Consider the following 18,349-nt stretch of genomic DNA (forward strand, 5'->3'; position numbering starts at 1 on the left):
AACTTGTCAACTTGAGCATTTCATCTTCATGCGCATCACTTATGTTCCCTGCTGCTGTGATAAAACCCCTGATAAAAGCAGCTTAAGAATAGAAGGGTTTATTTCGGCTGATAATCTGATGCTGACTGTGGTGAGAAAGCGTGGCAGCAGGAACATGAAGCTGCCCACCCCCCTGCATCCTCAGTGAGGAAGCTGAGAGATGATTGCTTGGCTCACTTCCTTTTGTCCATTACTCAGTCTGAGACCTTAGTTAATAAACAATGCCATCTACCTTGAGGGTAGGTCTTCCCGACTCACCTAACCTTCTGTACAAACACCCTCATATACACACAGGGCTGTCTCCTAGTTGATTCAAATCTAGTTGAATTGAAAATGAGACCACCCATCACTTCCTACCTGATGACCAGTTGGCAATCGGAATGGTTGGCAATTGCTATATCAACATCTCCCCAAGTCTTCTGCAAGTCTAGTATTGAACACTTGGGTCTCTTCATGTCCTGCCCCTCTGCAATGGGTCCACAAGGCCAACTGCGTTGGAAAGAATATTTTCTGGAAAGACCTTACCAGAGATTTAACTTCTATTTTTCAAAAATCAAAAATTATATTATCAACAGTGTTTACCCTTTCAATGTGGCTTCAAGGAAGTCTAGCACCAAAATTAATATTTAATTACAATAAATACCTTAGTCTCAGTTTTAGAATATGTGATATATTTCTTTTTCTTTCCCCTTAACAATTTTGTTCTGCTGCCATTTATATTGCTTTGTTTTGTTGATTTGGCTGTGTAGCCCACTCTGATCTCAAATTCAATATCTTCCTGCCTCAGCCTTCAAGTGGAGCACTAACAGAAATTTTATTATGTTTATCTCAAAACATGAGGCCCAGAGTTTGCAAGTTACACACTTTGAATGCAACTGGTCCTGTACCTAGAGAGCAAGTCAAAATTATATCCATAGATTCTGCTCAGTTGGAATTTTTGTCAGATTCATGGATCTGGGTTAAGTCCTCCAGCAGACCTGACAGGAAACCAACAGTCCATGGCCTTGAGATGTTATTGGCCTCCTCTTGGCATGTGACTAGGAAGAGAAGGCATTGGTAATAGAGGTCTCAATGAGAAGGAGACATGATGATAACTAGACAAAGAACTGAGAGGTTAGTCTTACAAAGAAAGATGTAGAGAGCATAAAAAGACAAAACACATAGTGGTAAGAGAGATACTTGGGACAGATCCTGGCTGGTTGCTTTCATCATGTAAATGAATGGGAATTTGAAGGCTGTTTGAACAGAAAGGGGAATCCATTAAACACTGGAGCTTTGAGGGCTCACTGAATGACATTCTCCTCGTCTGCCTTTGAGAGCCTGTTTTAGTTACAGTTTCTATTGCTGTGGTAAAATACCTTGACCAGAAGCAGTCGGGAGGAACTATTTGGCTTACATATCTTGGATCATAATCCCTTAATGAAGCCAAAGCTAAAGCAGGAACTCAAGGCAGGAATCTGGAAGCAGGAACTGAAACAAAAGCCACCGAGGAACGCTGCTTACTGGCTTGCTCATCCAGCTTTCTCATATCATCCATGACTGCTTCGGGGTGGTACAGCGCCCAGTGAGCTGGACCCACCCACATCCATCATCAATCAAGAAAACACACTACAGACTTCTTACACGCAAATCTTATCAATCACATGAGGCATTTTCTTAGTTGAGAGTCCTCTTCCAAAGTGATTTTAGCTTTTGTCAAGTTGACATAAAACTAGCCAACACAGAGCCAATTGAGAGAGAGACACACACAGACATTAGGCAAATAGATAAAAAGATCAAGTTCATCAGCAATAGAGTTGTACTGGATGGTGTGTCTCAGCGCTTGCCAAATACTCCCAGGGTTAGGCATGCCAGCTCAGTCACAGGCAGCAGTCATTGCCTGTGGCACCTGCTCACTGCACCATCAGCAGCCCCACCAAGCTTTTACAAGACAAGACAATAGAAAACCACTTTCCTTTCAGGCATCTGACTCAAAGAATGAAGGAAAACTGGGTGGATGGCCAGGATTTCAACCTCCAACCAGAAAGCCATTCCTCCTGCAGAAGAAAAGGCCACAAGAAAGGCAGGAACATTACATTAACGAGAAGACTAGGAACATAGGAGGAAAAAAAATTCAAGAATCAGGGCCAAGGACAGCCACCCACATGAGTGCTACAGTGGCCGTGAATCCAGTAGGGGTGATTCTAGTGGCACAAGCTGAGTTTCAGGAAAAAAAAGTATACACAGAACGGTTGTGGCCATGGGATTGTTTGACAGAGTAATTAAGATGCAGCCATAACAAGACAGCATGGCGTTGTACTGGGCCATGTCTGTGTACCTCCCATGGCCTTCATCAGTGACATCCTGTCTCAGTTTGGGTTTTTCTTGCTGTGACAAAACGCCATGACCAAAGCAAATTAAGGAGGAAAAGGGTCATTTGGCTTACACACCCATATAACTGTTCATCGTGAAGAAAGTCTAGACAGAACTCAAACAGCGCTGGAACCTGGAGGCAGGAGCTGATGCAGAGGCCATGGAGGGATGCTGCTTACTGGCTTGCTCCCCATGGCTTGCTCAGTCTGCTTTCTTATAGAAACCTGGACCACCAGCCTAGGGATGGTATCACCCACAATAGTCTGGGCCCTCCCCCATCAGTCACTAGTGTAGAAAATGCCCTACATCTGGATCTTATGGAGGCATTTTCTCCACTGAGGCTCCCTCTTTTCAGATGACTCTAGCTTGTGTCAAGTTGACATAAAACTAGCCAGCACACACCCTAGAGCTCAAAGGTAAGGATGCACAGAGCATGGAGGAGCAAGATGAGCTCTGCTCCCCAGAACCAACAGCAGGGACGCCATGACAATGATAATGTCACCACTGGCAGCATAAACACACTTGCTTGCCTTCTGGCACCATTTTCCTTCGCCAGGCTCTGCAGCCCTGGTTAAGATAGATGAGGGGTGAAGCACGAGGAATGTGAACGGGAGAAGTCAGGATGCAAATTGACTACACTCAGCAACAGACCACAGGGTCTGGCCCACACAGAAAGTGCTGGAAGAGCTAGCGATTCAGATGCCTAGAATTCTAGGAGCCCGGAAGATTTCAGGAACAGCCAGTGGTAGAATATAAGTGAGGAACACAGCTAGCATCCCAGAGAGCCTAATACCCCTTTAGCAACTGCTCAGTGTATCATGGATGACACAGAAGGAGGAAGACGAGAGATTTAAGGCTAGAGCTTCATTCCGTCATTCAGCCTTTTGTGTATAAAATCTCTACAAGTCAGGACAAGGTGCTCCCCTGGGTGTTCTCCCTGTAATTACTAACCTTAAAGACAGCCCCGTGAAAGGGAAGTAACTGGAAATTAAAACAACCAGATGTAAAATTTTAGAGTGAATTAGACAACCTTATGATCTATGGATCTGGAATAAAATTATAGAGTAGAAGCAGTCTTAGAACTCAAGCGTGGAATCCCATGAGATCTTGAAACATGGGTTTATACAAGAACCAACTGGACCTAACTCTGGCAAGATCGTGTTTTGATATGAATATTTTACTCTGTCATTACAGAAATGTTCTGTGTAATTTAGGAGGTGCCTTGCAGGTAAGCTGTGACTGTTCCACATGAAAAAGTGGCTGCCCCCCCCAAATGCATCTTAATAACTGGCTCAGGGAGGAGCTGCACATGCCTAGGTTCTGTCCTTCAAAGAGACACAGAGTTTCATCAGGCGAAGATATAGGCACAACTTACATTAACAGATGAGAGCCTATGAGAAATCCATACACAGATAATCCCATAGCAATTACAACAAAAATTCCACATAGTGTCCAGAAGTTCTATATTGCTAAATCTAGTACAAGGTTTTGTTCAAGTTCAAGGTTCATGGATATGACACTAAAAACAAAACACACATTTAGTAATCAGTGTAGAGAGCTGCGGAGACGTGGAAGAGGCTGGCAATGACACCTAACTCCGCACAGTCCTATTCTTTACACCTGTACAGCATCTGCACTTCACAGGGAACCGGCACATAAACGGTTTCAATTGAGTCTGCCAACACCGCTGTGCTGCAGTCTCTTCTGTTGTCTTAGAGGGGACTCTTGGTGGCAGGTGCATGATAAAGGGAAGTTGGGGTGTGTCACTCCATCCCCAGCTCTAATAGAATTCTAAAGGTTGGTACTGGGTTAATCAGAAGTAGCCTTGAGATTTTTTTCCCTTAAAAAAATGAAACAAAACAAACAAAAAGAGTGTGTACATATGTCAATTTCACCCATTAATCTGAAACCCTGGGAATGGCATTGCTATTTAGGGTACACCCCTTTAACAGAGAAATCCAAAGTCTGTATACTAACCTCTGAATGGGACAGAGAAATATGAAGGGTTACAGGGCACTACAATCATTAATTAAAGTCTAAACTGACCCAGAAGATGCTCCAACATGTAATAAGGACACATGCCCCACTATGTTCATAACAGCCTTATTTATAATAGCCAGAAGATGGGGAAAAAAACTCAGATGTCCTTCAACAGAGGAATGGATACAGAAAATGTGGTACATTTACACAATGGAGTACTACTCAGCTATTAAAAACAATGAATTCATGAAGTTCCTTGGCAAATGGATGGAATTAGAAAACATCATCCTGATTGAGGTAACCCAATCACAAAAGAACATACATGACATGCACTCACTGATAAGTGGATATCAGTCCAGAAGTTCAGAATACCCAGGATACAATTCACAAACCATATGAAGCTCAAAAAGAAGGAAGACCACAGAATGGATACTTCGTTCTTCTTAGAAGGGGGAACAAAATACCCATGAGAGGAGATACAGAGACAAAGTGTGGAGCAGAAAATGAAGGAAAGGCCATCCAGAGACTGCCCCACCTGAGGATCCATCCCATATATTGTTCCCAAACCCCAACACGATTGTGGATGCCAACAAGAGCTTGCTGACAGGAGCCTGATAGAGCTGTCTCCTGAGAGGCTCTGCCAGTGCCTGACAATTACAGAAGTGGATGCTCACAGCCATCCATTGGACTGAGCACAGAGTCTCCAACGGAGGAACTAGAGAAAGTACCCAAGGAGCTGAAGGGGTTTGGAGCTCCATAGGAGGAACAACAATATGACCCAACTAGTACCCCCTCCCAGAGCTCCCAGGATCTAGACCACCAACCAAAGAGTACACATGGAGGGACTCAAGGCTCCAGCTGCATATGTAGCAGAGGATGGCCTTGTCGGACATCAATGAGAGGAGAGGCCCTTGGTCTTGTGAAGGCTCTATGCCAGGGAATGCCAGGACAGGGAAGTGGGAGTGGGTGGGTTAGTGAGCAGGGGTGGGGAGGTGGGGGAGTGGGGGTGGGATAAGGGAGGTTTTTGATGGGAAATGAGGAAAGGGGATAAAATTTGAAATGTAAATAAAGAAAGCGTTTAATAAACATAAATTTTAAAAAGAAAAAAAAAAGAAAATATTCTATACCTGTATGACACCAAGAATGTGTTAAATTTTGAAAGTAGAATAAATTTAGAATGTCAGAATTAAAAAAAAAAAAGTCTAAATAAGCAAATTAGTTTCTGGCCTCCTTGATGTCTTTAGAGAAAGGAGAGGTGAAACAAGTGATGTTTGAAATTAAATGGAAGTTAAACAATTCTCCTCAAAAGACAAGGGAATGGCGCCTATGGCCCTGAAAACTTGCAGATCTCATTTGTGTATAATTTTCTTTTATATAAAACAAGGAGAAGGCCAGCCTTTGGGGATTTTCTGCTGCCCTGCCAGTTGAAAAATCCTGTTTGGCAATTAGGGAAACGAACCCTTTGTAGACGTGTTCTGAAGTGACCTGTGCTGTGAGTAAATACCACTGTGGTATGTGACACAGAACCCAGAGCTGCTTCCTGTGGTCCAAATGCAGTAATAGTTACAGAGACCAGGAGCTCAGTCTGAGGGGAAATCGTGAGGAGAACCAGTAGGGAATCAATGGCCGGGTCATTCAAGAGCACACTGCATCCCAAATGACCTGCTTGCTTGCCAATCAAGGAGGTTTGCTCTTGAGCTTGGAGTATCAGTCAGCCTAGCATTTTTGTGAATGGCTTGATCAAATGATTAGAAATATTTGAATGACAGCTGTGTGCATGATAGCCAGGGCCTCAGAGACTGCAGGGAAAGGCAAACATTACCTGCCTCCAGATGTTAGTTAAGTTTGGTTTGACTGTGCTGCTTCCTAAATAGCTTTTATGTTTATCAAATATGTATTTTATAAAAGGTGTCAGAACCCCATTCAAATATCCCATGTGTCTGTGGGCTTTCTATTGTTTTTGTTGTTATTGAGTAACATGGTAATCTGATAGGATGCGTGGGATTATTTCAATTTTCTTGTATCAGTTGAGTCCTGTTTTGTGACCTGGACTATGACTATATGGTCAATTTTGGAAAACGTATCATGAGGTGCTGGGAAGAAGGTATATTCATTCTTTTTTTAGGATGAAATGTTCTGTAGTATAATGTAATAATCTGTTAAATCTATTTGGTTCATAACTTCTGTTAGTTTCACTGTGTCTCTGTTTACTTTCTGTTTTCCATGATTTGTCTATTGATAAGAGTCGGGTGTTGAAGTCTCCCACTATTATTGTGTGAGGTGCAATGTGTGCTTTGAGCTTTAGTAGAGTTTCTTGTATGAATGTGAGTGTCCTTGCATTTGGAGCATAGATGTTCAGAATTGACAGTTCATCTTAGTAGATTTTTTTCTTTGATGAGTATGAAGTGTCCTTCCTTATCCTTTCTGGTAGCTTTTGGTTGAAAGTCGATTTTATTTGATATTAGCATGGCTACTCCAGCTTGTTTCTCAGGACCATTTGCTTGGAAAATTGTTTGCCACCCCTTTACTCTGAGGTAGTGTCTGTTTTTGACACTGAGGTGCATTTCCTGTATGAAGCAAAATGGTGGGGTTTGTTTACATATCCAGTCTGTTTGTCTGTCTTTTATTTGGAAATTGAGTCCATTGATGTTAAGAGGTATTAAAGAATAGAAATTGTTGCTTCCTGTTATTTTTGTTATTAAAGGTGGAATTATGTTTGTGTGGCTATCTTCTTTTAGGTTTGTTGAAAGAACATTACTTTGTTGCTTTTTCTAGGGTGTAGTTTTCCTCCTTGTGTTGGTGTTTTCCATCTACTATCCTTTGTAGGGCTGGATTTATGGAAAGATATTGTGTAAATTTGGTTTTGTCATATAATATCGTGTTTTTCTCTGTCTATGGTAATTGAGAGTTTTGTGGGATATAGAAGTCTGGGCTGGCATTTCTCTTCTCTTAGGATCTGTATTACATCTGCCCAGGATCTTCTAGCTTTGATAGTCTCTGGTGAGAAGTCTGGTGTAATTCTGATAGATCGGCCTTTATATGTTACTTGACCTTTTTCCCTTACTGCTTTTAATATTTTTTCTTTGTTTTGTGCATTTGGTATTTTGACTATTATGTGAAGAATTTCTTTCTGGTCCAGTCTACTTGGCGTTCTGTAGGCTTCTTGTATATTTATGGGCATCTCTTTCTTTAGGTTAGGGAAGTTTTCCTCTATAATTTTGTTGAAGATATTTACTGGACCTTTAAGTTGGGAATCTTCGCTGTCCTCTATACCTATTATCCTTAGGTTTGGTCTTCTCATTGTGTCCTGGATTTCCTGGATGTTTGGAGTTAGGATATTTTTGCATTTTCCATTTTCTTTGACTGTTGTGTCAATGCTTACTATGGTATCTTCTGCATCTGAGATTCTCTCTTTTATCTCCTGTATTTTGTTGGTGATTCTTGCGTCTATGATTCCTGATCTCTTTCCTAGGTTTTCTAACTCCAGGGTTGTCTCCCTTTGTGATTTCTTTGTTGATTATATTTCCATTTTTAGATCCTGGATGATTTTGTTCAATTCCTACACCTGTTTGGATGTGTTTTCCTGTAATTCTTTAAGGGACTTTTGTGTTTATTCTTTAAGGACTTCTAAATGTTTACCTCTGTTCTCCTGTATTTCTTTAAGGGAATTAGTTATGTCCTTCTTAAAGTCCTCTATCATCATCCTGAGGTGTGACTTTAAATCTGAGTCTTGCTTTTCTGGTGTATTGGGGTGTTCAGGGCTCACTGTGGTGGGAGAACTGGGTTCTGATGGTGCCAAGTAGCCTTGGTTTCTGTTGCTTATGTTCTTGCCCTTGCCTCTTGCCATCTGGATATCTCTAGTTTTAGCTGGTCTTGCTGTCTCTGATTGTAGCTTGTCCCTCCTGCAAGCCTGTGTATCAGTACTCCTGGGAGACCAATTCTCTCTGGGATGGATTTAGATATGGAGAGCTGTGGCACAGGGTTAGCTCTGGGGCACAGACTGAAACCTGAAGGACCCTGTCCCGGGCTGTTCCTTGGTTCCTGTGTACTGATGACTCTGGGCTGGTCCTTCTTGGGCCAGGAATTTGAGCAGAAGTGGTGGTCTTACCTGGGCTCACAGGTGTGCTAGCACTCCTGGGAGACCAGCTCTCTCACGGAGGTATTTGAGTATGGAGCACTGTGGCACAGGGTCAGCTCCAGGTGCATATGGAGCATGTTTCTTTTCTTTTCTTTTCTTTTCTTTTCTTTTCTTTTCTTTTCTTTTCTTTTCTTCTTTTTAAAGATTTATTTATTGGTTATATGTAAGTACACTGTAGCTGTCTTCAGACACTCCAGAAGAGGGAGTCAGATCTCATTACGGATGGTTGTGAGCCACCATGTGGTTGCTGGGATTTGAACTCCGAACCTTCGGAAGAGCAGTTGGGTGCTCTTACCCACTGAGCCATCTCACCAGCCCGAGCATGTTTCTTAAAAAGGAAGAAATAAAATTATTTTTATTTGTAAATAACATGGTTATCTATGCATTTGCTGACTAATCACTTCACTATGAGCCTCTGTCATAAAAAAATAGAGATTCTTCATGTTAGCAACTAAGCACATTGAAAGACATCAAGTAAACTCTAGGTAGCTAGTCATTGCCATCTGGAATCACTCTGTGCCCATGCTAAGATCACTAAGAAGTCTCAAAGCATGACTACAAATGAAGATAGTTCCTTATGGTGCTTGGAATGAGAATAGCTCCCATAGGTTCAATTATTTAAAGACTTAGACCCCAGTTGGTGGAACTACTTAGGAAGGATTATGAAATGTGCACTTGTTGGAGGAGGTGTATTACTGGGGGCGGGGTGGGCTTTGAGATTTCAAAAAAAATCCTTAGATTCCTAGTGTGCCCTCTTTCTCTCTCTGCTTTGTGGCTGTGATGTAAGTTCTCTGGTGTTCCTTTGTTCCACCATCATGGACGAAACCTCTGAAAACAGAAACCAAATTAAACACTTTATCTCAGAAATTGCTTTGGTCATGGTGTTTTATCTCATAGAAATGTTAACTAAGAGAGAACTTGGAACTAGAGAGTACACTATTGCTGGAGAGTAGACCTGACCATGCTGGGTTTTGGGGGGTGTGTGTGGAAGACTATGGGTCTTTGGGCTATAAAAGCACAACACCATGGGTGTTTCTTCTAGGAATTTGGAAGACAGTAGTATTGACAGCTTGCACACTGTAAAGGGCCAGTTTAAGAGGTTTCAGGATAACAGTGTCAGCAAGGGAACTAGAGACCATTCTTGTGATACTTTGGCAATGAATGTGGCTGCTTTCTGCCCTTGTCCTAAGAATTTGCCTGAGGCTAAACTGAAAAGTAGCAGACTAATTTCCTTGGCAAAAGAGATTCAAGATTAATATTGACTGCCATGATGTAATTAATAATCATTCTTTTTGTTTTGTTTTGTTTTTGTTTCTCAAGGTAGGGTTTCTCTGTGTAGACCTGTATAGTAATCACTCATATGCGAATCTATCCTGAAAAATGACAAGTGAAACAAAAAGAAATATAAAATGTACAGTAAACAAAGAAGGGGGAGGAGCCCCAATGAATTTAATGTTGTAGCTAAGGCCTGTGCTAAAAAATGAGAAAATTAAAAAGAGGTATGGTGAGAAATGGAATTAAGAAAGGGGTGCCCTCAGGGTAAGACCCCACACAGCTAACTTCCAACTCATGAAAAGACATGGCTTAAGGAGTTTTCTGATCTGAAAAAGCAATAACAAAGCAAAGCTGGTACAGATACTATTCAGGGGTGCCTGGATTCACCCCAAGTTGGTAGTCAAACTTGAAAGTGTTGTCCATGTGGTTCCAGCTTTAGAATTATGGAGGATACATGGATACAGAGGTTGTGGATCTTCTATCTGGGGTTAAGGTGATCCCTTGAGGCTAGGTGTGTGTCAGGGGAGTCTGCATAGAGGTCCTGAGAGGCAATTGCATGACATTGTGAAAGTGAAGCCTGGATTGTGTTAGAAACACCAGGATGCAGGAGAGGCTAGAGCCATGGAAGACCTACAAAGGAGAGCTGCAAACAGAGAGTGGAACCAGCCCAAGAGAGAGAAGTATGCTGCAGACACAAAGCTGGAGGGTTGGGGGACATCTAAGCCCTCGGACATCAGACCGTTTGCTACATCAGACGTGGAGTAACAGGAGTTAAGTTTTCCCTCCTGGATTTTGGTCTTGTTCTGGTCCAGTATTCCTCACTAATGCCCCCACTCCCCCTTTTGGAATGCTTCTGTATATCTGAGCTACTTCGTGTTGTAGGTGTATAATTTGCTTTTTGATTTTACAGTGGACTATGTAAATTTGTTTTTTAAAACCTTATTTTTATTTTTATTTTTTTGTTTTTTCGAGACAGGGTTTCTCTGTGTATTTCTGGCTGTCCTGGAACTCACTTTGTAGACCAGGCTGGCCTTGAACTCAGAAATCCACCTTCCTCTGCCTCCCGAGTGCTGGGATCAAAGGCGTGCGCCACCACGCCCGGCAAAACCTTATTTTTAATGATGGTTCTTAAATGCTGTAATCTCCCTTTTAGCCCACCACCCACCAAAGGTAGTGGGAAAGCAAGGATATGGGAGAAGTAGATTTGCTTAGGAAAGTTATTTGGAGCAACTCCTGTCTATCATGTCTATATTGTCTGGAAATGAGCAGTTCAGTTTACAGATTAGCAGCAGAAGCTCGGTCCACTCCTAAACACTTCACAGATACACCAGTGGTCCAGTTTGATAGAATCGGGTTAACAACAGCTAGGAGAGACACCCAGGCCTCAGACTATGCACAAGTCAGCAGGAGGAACCAGGAGGAATGCCAGGAGTTCCTGGCTGTGCCTCTCTCAGGAAAGCAAAGGAAGATCAGTGAAGACGAGAGACTCACAAGCATTGCACAGCTAGCTCTATAAGCAAGCCCAGCTCAGCCCCTCCACTGTTTGTCGAGTCCTATTTATACTCTCCAAATATCATGTGTCCTCTACGAGTGTTGCCTCAGCATCTGTCTTGCCTCGGCATATGCATCAGTCTTAGCTGACAGCCCTCTGCCAATCAGCCCGCGTCCGCAGAGATGGCAAGAAACTGCAGCACACCACCAAAAGGTTTTTGGTGTGTTTCTCTCTATGGAGCCCCAACAAATGGAGCTCAACTACACAATGTAAGGCGGACTGATACTTACATGTCATTAGCAAAGAATCCTTCATCACGTGTCCTTTCACATGCTTGCTTTATCAGAACATCCTTTCACCTGTATCTGCTTCAGCTAAACATTCCTTCACAAGTCTGCCTTAGCCTTTCACCTGTGACCACTTCAGCTAAATGTTCCTTCACCTGACTGCCCCAGCAAAACACCATCCAACTGACTTTCCAAAGAGCACGTATGCTTCCACTTCAGAGCTACAATTAATAGATTGTCTTCAGTCTTAGAAGAGACTTTGGACTTTGTTTTTTTTTTTTTTTCTGGAATTTTCTATGTCCAGCAACCAAAGTGTGTTGTGTCTTCAGCAATAGGGTCTACCATCTTGCTATGGAGGGCAGCCAAGAACAATGCAACAGTTTGTGTTGTTTTAAAGGAACCCTTTGGGGCTTCCTTGACCGGTGAATTCATTGGGAGGCATCCTGTGTTCTGGAACCATCTGTCCAAGAAAGAGACATTGCAGGCTGAATTTCAGGCTTCTCTTTTTTTTTTTTTTTTTTTTTAAGATTTATTTATTATATGTAAGTACACTGTAGCTGTCCTCAGACACTCCAGAAGAGGGAGTCAGATCTCGTTACGGATGGTTGTGAGCCACCATGTGGTTGCTGGGATTTGAACTCTGGACCTTCGGAAGAGCAGTCGGGTGCTCTTACCCACTGAGCCATCTCACCAGCCCGACTTTGGACTTTGAAAGTATGTTGAGACTGTAGAAGAGTATGAAGACTTTTAAAATTGAACTAAATTTATTTTGCATTATGCTTATCCATAAGCTTATGACTTTGGACTTTGAAAGTATGTTGAGACTGTAGAAGAGTATGAAGACTTTTAAAATTGAACTAAATTTATTTTGCATTATGCTTATCCATAAGCTTATGGGTTCAGGGAGTGTGAAGTGTGTGCTTTGAATGAAAATAGCCCCCTTAGACTCATTTATTTGAATACTTGGTCCCTAGCTGGTAGAAGTGTTTAGGAAGGATTAGGAGGTGTGGCCTTATTGGAGGAGGTGTGTCACTGGGGTGGACTATGAGGTTTTAAAAGCCCATGTCATTCTCAGTGATCTCTCTTTCTCCACCACCCCACATCCCCCTTCATGGATGTAGATCAAGATATGATCTGTCAGCTGTTCTTTTGCTCCATCATCATGGTCTCTAACCTTCTGAAACTAAAAGGCAAATGACACAATTTCTTTCATAAGAAATTGCCTTGGTCATGGTATTTTATCACAGCAATAGAAAAGTAACTAAGGCATTCATAATTTGTTATTTTCATTAATCATTTCAAAAGTAAATGAACTCTACCCATTTCCCCTTCTTTTTGAGTATAGATAGCATGGAGAAAAGGGGTAAAAAACAAAAAGAACCGCACCTCAGGTCAACCTCCTTCCATCTGGCAGAGTGGCTGAAACTTTGCTTTCTCTAAGTAGCAGCAGGTTGTGGAGTCTAAGAGCATCTGGCAGCTTCTTCTGAGGTCTGTTGCTTGACAACGTATTTCCTCCTCAGGTTCAGGAAAGAGTAGCCTTAGAGAAGGTGTGAGAGGCCACAGTGGGATGCTTCCCAGAGGCTGGACCAGATTCAGGGTGGTGGGATGGAGGGCTAGGGGGGTAATCAGCACAAGGGAAACAAGGAAACAATGACTTTGGGGGTTCTTTCTTCATGTATGAATAGCTGTCGAGCTGTACTCTTAATTAGCTAATAAGGAGGGGCAGATAAGTATAGAAGATGGCAGAGGAAAGATGCCTATCTCTACTTTTTCCAATTTCCATTTAGCTGTGTGCACAGCTGCACTATCTCTTTCTGTGATGTTTGTTGAAGGCTTTCACGTTTGACTGTCACATAGGCATTGTGGTTACATAGTAGACTGAGGAGAGCAAGGAGCATATTTAACAGTGAATTCCAAGTATCCTTTAGAAGTAATGGAAAGTTTTCAGTGAGATCCATCCATCTGCACACCCCTGAAGGGCAAGAGCTGAGAGAATCCACAGACTGGCTGATAGGGAAAGGCTTTACCGTAAGGCAGCCATGTCTTCTCGTCCACACTAAATTAAGTCCTGCTTGGTGTGAGCTTCCAGGAAGCCAGATCTTGCTGATCAAATGATTCGCCTAATCAAGGGGCACATAAATAGCTCTCTCTCCAAGAAAAGAGTTAAGAATAGAAGCCAGGACTCTGCCACGCAGCAGACTGCAGCTGTCAATGTGGGCAGTAGAAGACCAGCACTGACCAATGCAGCTCTAGGCAAATGCCAGGTAAGGGTTGCTAGTGCAATGGCGAGCTACGTGTGGCACACCGGATGTCCAGTGTGGGCAGAGGTGGCAAAAGGAGAGCCCCATGTGTCGCCCGATGATAAAAAAGAAAAAAGAGAAGAAAAAGGAAGAGCAGACTCTCACAGCGAGGGTGTGTGGAAAGTCAGCAGGACACAGAGGAGTTTGCTATGCTATGCAGCACACACACCAAAGACCTTCTGGAAACAGACTGTGCTGCGAGCCAAGTTATTATAGAAACCACACATATTCTCTTAAGAAACTTGGGACAGAAATCAAAGCCTGGTCGTGTCACATCAGCCACCATAGAGGGAGGAACCTGCCTAGACAAGCCACTGCAGCACTCTGGAGCCAGGACTCCCAACTTATCCCTGGAAGAAATTCAACTTTTCGAAGGCAGTCCATAATCCTGGGCATACTTCACTGCCTCCTAGAGATGTGTGTCATGAGCCTATTCACATTGAAATATAAAACAAGCTTTATTCTATCAGGTTTCAATCCAAGCAGCATAAGTTTCATAAACTGTTGCTTATGTTGATCTAGGAGATTTTTTAAATTATATAACACCAGATATTTATAATTTGTCATGAACTTTTCTTGTGTAACCTTACTAAGAAAATATTAAATATAAATAATAATCTTGCATGTATAATTTACTTGTGTAATTTACTGACACATTGTCTTCAAGTAAACCACATGATAATCTGCATTTAACTATTAACACTTATTTTTTGAGTCCCTTGAACTTCCAGTAAACATTTATTTATTTATCTATTTTGTTATGACCCATTTATTATTGGTAGCCATAGTTAAAACTATCAAAAGAAACTACTCATACTCTTAGCCTTTCAAGTCTGTGGGTTCTGCACCTATGGATACAACAACCTCAGACTGAAACATATGTTTTTAAAGGCAGGAACAGTTGCTCAGTCAGTGAATGTGCTTGCCACCAGGCTCAACCATCTGAGTCTGATATCTGGTCCCCATGTAGTAGAAGAAGAACCAGTTATGCAAGTTTTCCTTTGACTTCCACACATGCCCTGTTGAGCATTCACCCTCCCTACTCCATGGCACAGGCACTGAATGGTATACATGCACACGCACGCGCACACACACGCACACACACACACACACACACACACTTCAAATAAAAATAAATAAATAAATATAATAAATCTTGAAGTGTTTTTTAAAATTCCCTCTATTCTGAACATATGAAGACTTTTCCCTTATCATTATTTCCTAAACAATTCAATGGAAGGAATGTTTACATAGTATTTATATTACATTAGGCACTACAAGTCATCTGTAGATGATTTAAAGCGTTTACCAGTTTCTGGTAAATCCTTAGGCTGTATTGTATTTATAGAAGCAACTTAAAAGAGGAGGGCTTTACTTTGGCTCACAGTTTGGGGTACAGTCCTTCACAGCTGGATGGCAATGGCATGGCAGCTGGTTTGTGCTCTGGGGGTAGGAGCTTGCTCTCTCCTGGTGGGTCAGGAAGCAGAGAGAGGTGGGTGCCAGCATGACTCCTGGGTGTACTATTGCAACGGCTTTCTCCTTCCCTTTTTTAAAAGTGGGAGTACCGACCTATGAGCAAGTTCAGCACACAGCGAGCCTTCCCCCTAAATTCATCCTCTGTGGAAATACCCTAACGGGCACTTCTAATGCTGTACTCAGTTGGGTGCTGGGTACTTGAAAGGTACCTTAATCCAATGCAATTGACCATCAAACAACCATCACAGTATCTTTTTGCTTACTAAGGCTATGGCTGAAGCAAACGTTGAGTGCTCAAATCACACATATATATCCTGGGCTTATTAGCTGTGACTTCGGGCGAGTTCCATTGCTTAACTTCCTTTCTGTAAAATGGGGATGACAGTAATAGTGTTTACCTCGTTAGGGCAGTGATGGGATTTAAATATACCTAAACCAGCACCGAGTAAAGAAATATTAGTGAGCACCCACTGCTCTAACAGAATGTCTGGCATTCCGTAAACACTATATGTTAATGGATATTTCTTAATCTCGTTATTTAAGTAAGAGCTTTTATTGGGGGTAGGCAACATGAACAAACAGGCCCAGCAAAGATGGTGATCAAAACCTGGGGGCTCATACAATGACATTATCTCTACTGTGTTCAATATTGAATTAATCTCAATTTAATAAACGTATCCCTTTGTATTTACTAGGGTTGAAAATATGTCAATGAGATTGGAGGAAATCAACGAAAGAGAAAATTTCATGAAAACTTCTCTGCAGACTGTTGACCTTCGGCTCTCTCAGCTGGAGGAGCTATCTGGCAGGATGGTGAGCGCTCTGGAGAATCTGGCAGGCATCGACAGGTCTGATCTGATCCAGGCTCGATCTCGAGCATCCTCCGAATGCGAGGCCACCTACCTGCTGCGGCAGAGCAGCATCAACAGTGCCGACGGCTACAGCTTGTACCGCTACCATTTCAATGGCGAGGAGCTTCTGTTTGAGGAGCCTGCTCTCTCCACTTCGCCAGGGACAGCGTTCCGGAAAAAAACCTACTCCTTTCGTGTGAAGGATGAGGATGCAAAGTCGCACCTGGACCAGCCCAGCAACCTGCACCACACCCCTGGCCCCAGCCCACCTGCCACGCCAGGCCGCAGCCGGCTCGCCCTTGAAGGTCCCTTGAGCACAGAGCTGAGACCTGGATCGGACCCTGGCATCTCCGCAGGCGAGTTCGATCCGCGGGCGGATTTCAAGAGCACGGAAGCTGCACCAAGTCTGAACGCAGCGGGTGTTACAGGCACTCAACTGACTGTCGAAAGCACCGATTCCCACCCTCTGCGGGAGAGCAAACTCGTGCGCTACTACCCCGGAGACCCTAACACCTACAAAACAATGAAGTCCAGAAGCTTCGTCTATACTGAAGGAAGAAAGCTAGTCCGAGGTCTTAGCAACTGGAGTGCAGAGTACAGTTCAATCATGGACCAAGCATGGAACGCGACAGAATGGAGATGTCAAGTTCAAAGGATCACGCGCTCCCGCAGCACAGACATCCCATACATCGTGTCCGAAGCAGCCTCGCAAGACGAGCTTGAAGATGAGCACAGAGGATCTCTTCTGGATCCTCAGATCTCCCGTTCAGCCCTCACCGTCTCCGACAGGCCAGAAAAGGAAAACTTACTCTCTGTGAAGCCACATCAGACTTTAGGATTCCCCTGCCTACGGTCAAGAAGTTTACATGGCCGTCCTAGGAGTGCTGAGCCCGCTCCTAGCAAATTAGACAGGGCAGGACATGCCAGCAGCACTAGCAACTTAGCAGTTATGTCAGTTGTTCCAGAGGGACAAAACACCCAGCAAGAGAAAAGAAGCGCGGAAACTGAGTGCTGATGGGTTTTGCTTCTTTGATTAAAACAAAAACCAAGCACTCAACAGCCAGACCATCGATGGCTGCCATCTTGACCATCCAAAACATTATCAAGTTTAGGAAATACATTCATTTTGAACTTAGTTTTAAATTTAAATTGTAATGAGGGTACAGTAATGTTCTGTTAAGCACTTTTTAGAAAACTATGTTGTTTTTAGTAGTAGAAGAAGAGAATGAAAGCCACACTAGAGCAGGCTTGGGCTATAGCTCAGTAGGTAGAATGCCTGCTCACAGAGTACAACCAAGTCCCTGGCTTCAAACACTAGCAGCACATGAAACGTGTTGCAGCATACACCTGTACAGTTGTAATCCCAGCACTCAGGAGAATCAGAAATTTACAGTCATCCCTGGCTACATGGGAGGTTTCAGGCTAGCCTGAGCCACTTAATAATGTCCTAAACAAACAAACAAACAAGTTAAATGTCAGAAGACACTAGGCCAGTGAAGCTAATTAGTTCATCACTATCAAGACTGCCTGCGCTCTTTGCTTTGTGGGCCACCTACTGTCTGACAGAGGCCTTAAGGTACTGACATCACTACTGAGCCATTTACTAAGTGACACAGTGAAGTTAAAGAGATAGAGTAGATGTAAAAAAAAAAAAAAAGAAGGAAAGGAGGAAAATAAAAGTCAGTAAAGTACAAGAAGTAAGCAGTGGCCATATCACTTATGCATTTTTATGAGGAGTTTTATGTTTTATGTTGGTTTTCTGTTTTGAAATTATGTAAGTCTATGAAATCTCACACTCTAATAATACAGGAGGTTTGTGAATTCAAGGTTACTGATGCATTTTTTTTTTGTCCTTGTGGTTCTTAGTAACAAAACAAAACTCAACAAACAAACAAATAACCTCCCCCAAAGAATCAATGTATCTTTCTCTAGGAATGGTTTGTGGAAAGCTGTAGATAAAACCTAAAGGCAAGTGGTTCAACAACCACAGCCACATCTCAAGGCTGAGAACACAAGAAGTTACACTTCAACCTGATGTTCGTGCAAAATAAAGGCATGCGTTTCCAACAAAGCCACTTTCACTTAGGACTAAAGTTAGGACTGCGGTCTGAGACACATATACCCAGGAGCCGGTGGAATGGAGTGCTCCGAGAACAGAG

General features: G+C 42.7%; 1 protein-coding gene across 2 annotated transcripts in view; it reads left to right on the forward strand.

The window, feature by feature from the left end:
• The window catches only part of Trpm1 (transient receptor potential cation channel, subfamily M, member 1), a 115,938-nt gene extending 98,091 nt beyond the window's left edge, over positions 1-17,847 (forward strand). The window contains exon 27 of one of the 2 annotated variants that reach the window (NM_001039104.2): positions 16,035-17,847. In NM_001039104.2, the coding sequence (NP_001034193.2) occupies positions 16,035-17,205 (1,171 nt within the window). In that variant the 3' untranslated portion in view covers positions 17,206-17,847. The remainder of the gene's footprint in view (positions 1-16,034) is intronic. The other variant, XM_017322012.2, reaches the window with a different exon arrangement.
• The last annotated feature ends 502 nt before the right edge of the window (positions 17,848-18,349 follow it).

This window comes from Mus musculus, chromosome 7 (assembly GCF_000001635.26).
Source record: "Mus musculus strain C57BL/6J chromosome 7, GRCm38.p6 C57BL/6J".
Classification (NCBI taxonomy): Eukaryota; Metazoa; Chordata; class Mammalia; order Rodentia; family Muridae; genus Mus; species Mus musculus.